The 7,237-nt window shown below is 36.0% G+C and overlaps 1 protein-coding gene across 1 annotated transcript; it reads left to right on the top strand.

Moving 5' to 3' along the window:
- The first annotated feature begins 209 nt into the window (after positions 1–209).
- LOC306881131 (Krueppel-like factor 6) lies at positions 210–4,997 on the top strand. Its single transcript, XM_079435049.1, has 4 exons — positions 210–1,067; positions 1,882–2,362; positions 3,491–3,614; positions 3,692–4,997. The coding sequence occupies exons 1-4, from the start codon at positions 966–968 to the stop codon at positions 3,741–3,743; spliced, it is 759 nt and encodes a 252-aa protein (XP_079291175.1). The 5' UTR covers positions 210–965; the 3' UTR covers positions 3,744–4,997.
- Positions 4,998–7,237: the final 2,240 nt, after the last annotated feature.

Raw genomic sequence — 7,237 nt, 5'->3', positions numbered from 1 at the left:
AGGCCTACCTCAAATGTCTTCCATGAATGTATTCACTTGTTAGCCACTGATTATTGTTTAGTTTCCCACTGTTGCTCTGATGATGAACAGTAACTGAACATTACATTCAGAGGCAAAATCGCAGTATTGCATTATACCGCATGAAGTAATGCAGTGTACATGACCCTGTATTTAAAATTTGAGTTGCATTGAGTCAGATTTTGAGTCATATCCTTTCAGGGAACCACTTGACCCTAGTCTCAGTGATTTTTTCATGAATCAGACTGATCCATTTCGCAAGACTCAACGAGAATCATGTCTCAAGGATCCAGCTCATTTCAGGGTAAGATTATCCGTCAATATCTCTTCCGTGAATTATCCGTGAACATCTCTTCCTCTCACAAAGCAAACAGGCTGCTTCAGAAGACTTATAAATATATATAAGTCTTATATATAAGACAAATATTTTATTTATGCTTTTAATTTATTTATTTATTTATGTTGCATGCTGTCAAAGCCATACTTAAGTTGTAATGAGCTGCCAGTACTTTTATTGTTACTGTTATTTTACAGATTTATATATATATACTGAAGTGTGCAGCCATCTATGCTCGTAAATATATGTACAAGTACCACAACTTCCTCATTTTTGAGAAGAAGGGGGTATGTTTATATACCTCCCCAGAAATAGCGCCAACTACAGCCCACCAATCAACACACACAGAGACACACCGATGACCAATCCTCAACCAGATCGGCAGACGGACACACCCATCGGGTGGAGTTGAGACGGTGGGCGGGGCACTAGCTGGTCGCTTCTGATTTGTCCGCTGGTGATGTCACTCAACGCGTTTCGCTTGTTTTGAAATTGTAAGCAGCCGACCGTCCGCTGAAGACAAACACACTGTTGCGCATTAAGACACTGCGGGAAAGCACCTTCTCCAGGATTTCCATCTGGGTTTGACAGATCTGCTCGTGGGAGGAATATGGATGTTATTCCCATGTGTAGTATTTTCCAGGAGCTACAGAGTGTCCTTGACACGGGATACCTGTCCGCATTACCATCTCTAGAGGAGTACTGGCAACAGGTAAGATAAACCAGCAGCTTTATTCATTAAATACTTTGATCAAACATATATATATATATATATTTTTTTACAAAACTTCTTGTTGTGAAATATTACAATTTCAAATAGCAGTTTTCTATTTGTATACATTTTTATATGTTATTTATTCATATGATGGCAAAGCTCTTTTTTTAGCATAGTGAATTTTCACCCTAGTTTTCAGTGTCACATTGATTATTTTCTTTACTAATATCTCCAGGAAGGCTGGCTTGCTTATTTATTTATTTTTTACTAATTTTACGTATAGACATATTATATGTTTCAAAAATGTGTGTATGGTATCATTATTTGGCATAAGGTGTCACAAAAGAATCCACCATAGGCTTTTCTGCTATAATTTAAATACGAAGTTCACACAAAAATGATAATTCTGTCATCATTGACACGTGCTCATGTCATTTCAAAACTGATATACACTGAATCTCTGAGCTGCTCTTTTCCAAAACAATGCAGAGCACTAAAATTCACCATAAAGTGTGAGGAACATACAGAAATGGAAAGCATTATTCAGTGATATTTGAGTATGGACTACTTTTATGTTACCTTTATATCATTATTGGAGCACAACAGAGCCCATTTCCATTTACTTTAATAGTTTAGAAAAGAGCACCGCTGATATTGTGCTAAGCCTCACATTTAGTGTTCCACAGAAGAAAGAAAGTCATATAGGAATGACACAAAGTTTAATTAATAATGACAGAATTTAATCTTAGAATTTTTCCTACATGCAAAGTATTCTGGTTGGTGTTTGATTGCTCTTGATTCTCTCTTATAGACTTGTCTGGAGCTTGAGCGCTATCTGCAGAATGAGCCCTATGTCTCTGCAGCTGATCTGAGATCAGTATGCAAGTCTGACAATCTTTGGAATCAGTTTCTGCGCAGCTGTGGGACTGAACTGAACTCATCCCCTCCAGAAGTGGCCATCCCCAAGCAGGACGGGGTCGCTACGGCTTCCCATTTGCCATTCGGCAGCTGTAAGAAGATCACTGCATCTGCTGACGTGCTCACACACCCACTGGATCACAGCGGATCTGAGCAGCAGCATGTAATCGCACACACTCCCCCGACACCGCCTTCCTCACCCTTACTCCCTCTCAAGGAGGTTAAAGAAGATGCAGAAGGGGCGATAGGGGATGAGGTCAAAGGTGAGGGGTCACCTGAAGGACGAAGGAGAGCTCATCGCTGTTACTTCAACGGCTGCAAGAAGGTGTACACCAAGAGCTCTCACCTGAAAGCACATCAACGCGCACACACCGGTAAGCACTTTCTGTGTGTGCGTCTATAGTCCTACCTGTATTTTAATTTACTGTTGCCACAACAGTGTTCTCAGCTTTGGGAAACAAAGTTCTTCCATTTGGATCACGTTGAAAGTGGCTTCAGTAATCTGCCTTACAAAGCATATTTTTTAAAACCTCTCTTAAAGCCTTCAAAAAAATCATAGCAACATGCTTTGAATGCAATTTAGGTTGCTTTAAATAAATGCGTCTGCCTAATGCGTAAATGTTTCCTATTCACAGTTTCAGTGCATCAGATGTACTAGTATTATTTATAAACTATTATCAAATTTGAGCTTTTTTAACCCCATAAACATACTGTATCGTATTTTTAACATATAATATATAATACATAATATATCTGCACATTTTTTAAATGATCAACATAATCAAAACGTTGCTGTTGGACACAATCTACTACATGCCTTCTGTCTTCAAAAAAATAGCTGCACCAATTATTTTTTTTTTAGTTTGGGCCTCAAGGAGATTTTGAGAATTTGACTGAGTACTGGCAGAACTATAAAGCTATTCCCATGGAATGCATGAACTGATGTATACTTTGAATATCTTCCAAATTCATAAATGAATGTTTCAGTGCATGCACAGTATGCATTCATTCCTATGTAGCGTTGCCGTTGCATCACATTTGAATATTTAGAGTGCAGAGGTGGCTGTGTGACCTCCTCCTCTAGAGGAGAATGATTGAAGAGTGTGTGTAAATCCGGTTTGGTGACTCCTTACATTCCTGAAATGCTCATTCTTCATGTTGCTGTCACACACTCTAGGAACATAGATTACTAACCCTGTTCCCACACTCTTCATCTTGCATGCAATCTAAAGAATGTTTGCAAACTCTACTGACTTTACCAAGAACTAATAAAGATCATAAAGGAACCCAGATCACAGCATAGAACACATGGAGACGTGGGCTTGCAGGCGTGAACGTGCTCTAACATGTTGCACGTGGTGATTATGTACTGAGCGACCCAAGCTTTCGTGCTGCCTTTTAGATGTCTTCCAAATTTGACGTGTCAAAAACCTACAGAATTAAACCCCCCAAATTCTCAACGTTTTTGTCAGTTAAACGAACCCCTTTGACTTAAAATACAGGTGAGAAGCCGTACAGGTGTTCGTGGGATGGCTGCGAGTGGTGCTTCGCTCGAAGCGATGAACTGACGAGGCACTTCAGAAAACACACCGGAGTCAAACCCTTCAAATGCAGCCACTGCGACAGGTGAGCGTGTGTATTATCAGACACAGTGTTTCAAACTGATTTTGAGCTATACGTAATCATTTTTATTTTATTTTCAGGTGTTTCTCTCGTTCTGATCACCTGGCCTTGCACATGAAGCGGCACATCTGAATGCAAATCCCAAAAGACCTGCCAAAGCTGGTTTTCTATGTATTCGTGTTAGTGTTGCAGATTTTGCACATTGGTAATAGCATTTTTTCCCATGCTGGTGACATTTGACTTGTTCAATTCAAGTTATAGCAAAGCTATAAAGGCATTGAAAAGGCAGAAAGTCTGGTACTGAATGTAAGTTAGCATATTTGCAGACTTTGCAAATTGCAGCGAGTATGTATGTCAAAATCAAAAATAATATTTGGCTAACTAACACTTTGCATTAACACACTGAAAACTCTCGGCTTTACTGCGCAGCTAACGTGTTTATATCCAGAGCAGCTATAGTGTCCATGTAGATTTATAAGAATATTTGAGATATTTATTACACTCTCAGATAAAAAAAAAACCTTTCAAAACATACTAATATGTACCTATAATATACCAATATGTAGCATTTAGGAGTACATAAGGTACAAATGACCTGCTTTATACTGCAGTTACAGGTATGTTAGTCATACTGATATTACTTGTACTTTTAACCATTTAACATTAGTGCCTTAAAATGCTTCTCTTAAAGTTAATTATGAGCTATTCATCAAGAATCACTTTGACCAATTAAAGTTCAAGTTTGAAGCATTTGATGAAACTGGAAAATCTGATGATAAAATACTGTATATGTTGAGTCAGAAGGACTGGAATGACTGAATTGTGTAATTGAATGATTGTTACCCAAAGAGAGGATCTGGACTTGCTACTGTGTAAAAACAAAATGCATCAGGATATTTCACTGGTTCTCCGAGCACAGACTGACATCATGTTGGCACAGATGAAGCTATAGCCATTTGTTGTCCAGATGTTTAAAGCCCTGCAGATGTTACAGAGACGAGGATGTTCACTCAGGGATTGGTAATATGAAAGCTGTTAATGTCTAACTGGAATTTGCAGTATCTTTAGAGGAATTCTAAAATGCACTCCAATATTATCACGTTATGTGCATATAACGATTTTTTAAGGTTGTGATCTGTACAATATCTCGTACATTTGTTTCATGAAATTTGTTGAATTTGACCTGTGCACCATGATCATTTGTTTTGTTTTGTCTAAAGAGACTGATATAAATATATATTTTTTTTACTTTTTTTTTTTTTTTTTAAATGTGTTTTTTCTTTGTTAAAAGCAGATTTCTGTGTAAAGCAACAATATATTGTAAGATTTTTATTATCTTTGTGAATACATTTTATACCACAATAATAATAAATGATTTTTTTTATAAAACTCTGTTATGTGGTTTCTTTATTATACAGTGGGCAAAACATTACACATTAAAGATTATAGTGGGATCCTGTATCCTGTGTGTAAACTGTAAACAGACTCTTCTGGAACACTGTGTGGACAAAAATATGGTGCGCTGTGTTCAATGTTACAACAAATGTTCAGTACTTCAAGTTCATGGCAGTGTTTTATAGACTTTTTACCTCTACATGAACTTAAAACAGACATCAGTGAGATGAACGACATGTTCTTCGGTCCCACGCTCACACACAAAAACACTGGGAAAGAAACTTTAAACAAACCCACTTTAAAACCATAATTCTGACTTAAATAGGACTGTCAGTAGATTTCAGTTTTGGAAAGAACAAATAATGTGTTATAAGTCATACAGTGAGCTATAAAATAAACATTCTAATTTATTAATTTGTAGAAAATGGTAAGTTCATCACAAATCTGCAATAATGAGATATAATATAAATATAAACACTTTGTCTTCCATATGTAATGTATAAGTTGGGTAACACTATTCACTATTAACTCTTAGCTAATATAGTATATTCAAATTTAAAACAACTTAAACATTTTTACACATTGAATTATATATTTTATGTATGTTGTGCTCTTATTTACAGCAATCTATTTATACATTTATAATAAACTATACATATAATTAAATAATGCACATTTATTTGTATAGCACTTTTTATTATACACATAATTTCAAAGCAGCTTTACACAAAATGAAAGTTTCTATATTACAAATAAGAGTTCTGTTAACAGGTGTAACGTCATGCATTCAGAAATAATGAAACATGTATACAGAAACAATGAACAAATTAAAGCAATGGTTACATGATGTGATCATTACAATGCAAGGAATATTTAGTAGTTTTGTATGTTTATTCTGAGTCAGCTTCATCTGAAGTCCTCTCAAGGGTCACCTCTTCACAAGTGTTGGGTCATCTGAAGTCTTCATGAGAGGCTGGATATAGTCAGCAGGAGTAATCAATAGATTACACCAACAAAATGTGATGGAATCATACCTGGGAACTGGCACTTTTTCCCAAAGAACAGGAAAAGACTTGCCAAACCCAGTGAAGAGACTCATTGTGAGGGTGATGTCTCATTACAGGGAGTCTTCAGGTGGTTCTTGTTCTGAGCAAGATAGAGAAGGAGAAAAACACAGGAGAAATGGTTAAGTGATGCTCCATCACACTTCAGTCCTGAGGCATCACTGCTCCTTCAACACAGTACTTCTATAGTTGACGTTTAAGTATAAAATACTGTAATAATGTACAGGTTTACTGTGATTACTTCTATAAAATTGTAGTGGTATATAATGCATTTTTGGAAATGTAGTCTAGCATAATTCTGAAATGAAAACTGCTCACCTATTTTAAACTTTTCATTCTCACTTAGGTCCATCAGCATCCTTTGCAATAAATCCAAGTCTATTAAATAACTCCCCACCAGCAAAAATCATGTTTAAAAGCCTTAATTACACAACGATGTATGAAACTGCATGTAGAGAATGAATAACATCCTGTAAATCTACTAATTAAGTGAGGAATAATCTAATAATGATCTGTTTTAATGCACAAGGCATTGTGATTAGCTGTGCTGATAATATACAATTTGTTTCTATAAATGTCTTAACTTTTAAAAGTTGGTCACAGCGGTCTCTTCTGCTGCATCTCTATGGCAGCTCGGTTTACGCAACAATTGAAGATATTAGAAGACATATTTGTCGTAAGATTTTAGCATATCAACATGATGATGATGAATTTGTAAGTAAATGTAATTAACATCAAAATAAATTCACAATTATAGATCTGGAACTTCTTTAAGTCTGTCTAAGTCTGTTTTCTTCTTCTTAAGTCTGTCTTCTTTAAGTCTGTCTGATTAATGTAACATAGAAATACTATACATATTTATATATTTTGCTATTGTATTGTGGAGTGACACTTTCATAAACTTTTCTATGCTCCTCTGATTATATAATGGTAAATATTACAATATCATAGCACAACGGCAATGATCAGCAATAATGATAAGCCTATACTCACAATAAAAATAATAAGGTCATATAGATCATAACACAGTCTCGGAGGAAAGAAGTGGATTATCCTTCACCTGAAATGTCTTTTCTTCCTGAAATGCGAGGCAAATGTTGGATCACAATAATTAGGAACCACAGTTTCCACAAATCCCTTCACTTGATTGGTTCTCTTTTATTCTGG

This window comes from Barbus barbus (genome assembly GCF_936440315.1).
Source record: "Barbus barbus genome assembly, chromosome: 15".
Lineage (NCBI taxonomy): Eukaryota > Metazoa > Chordata > Actinopteri > Cypriniformes > Cyprinidae > Barbus > Barbus barbus.
Note: the sequence above shows the minus strand (reverse complement) of the source record. Positions and strands in the feature narration are given on the sequence as shown.

What these genes read in the sequence shown, in the direction of transcription:
- LOC306881131 (XM_079435049.1), top strand. Translation starts at nt 966, where the DNA reads ATGGATGTTATTCCCATGTGTAGTATTTTCCAGGAGCTACAGAGTGTC. An exon ending in TAGAGGAGTACTGGCAACAG is followed by an intron (nt 1,068 to 1,881) that starts GTAAGATAAACC and finishes TCTCTCTTATAG; the next exon opens with ACTTGTCTGGAGCTTGAGCG. An exon ending in ACATCAACGCGCACACACCG is followed by an intron (nt 2,363 to 3,490) that starts GTAAGCACTTTC and finishes CTTAAAATACAG; the next exon opens with GTGAGAAGCCGTACAGGTGT.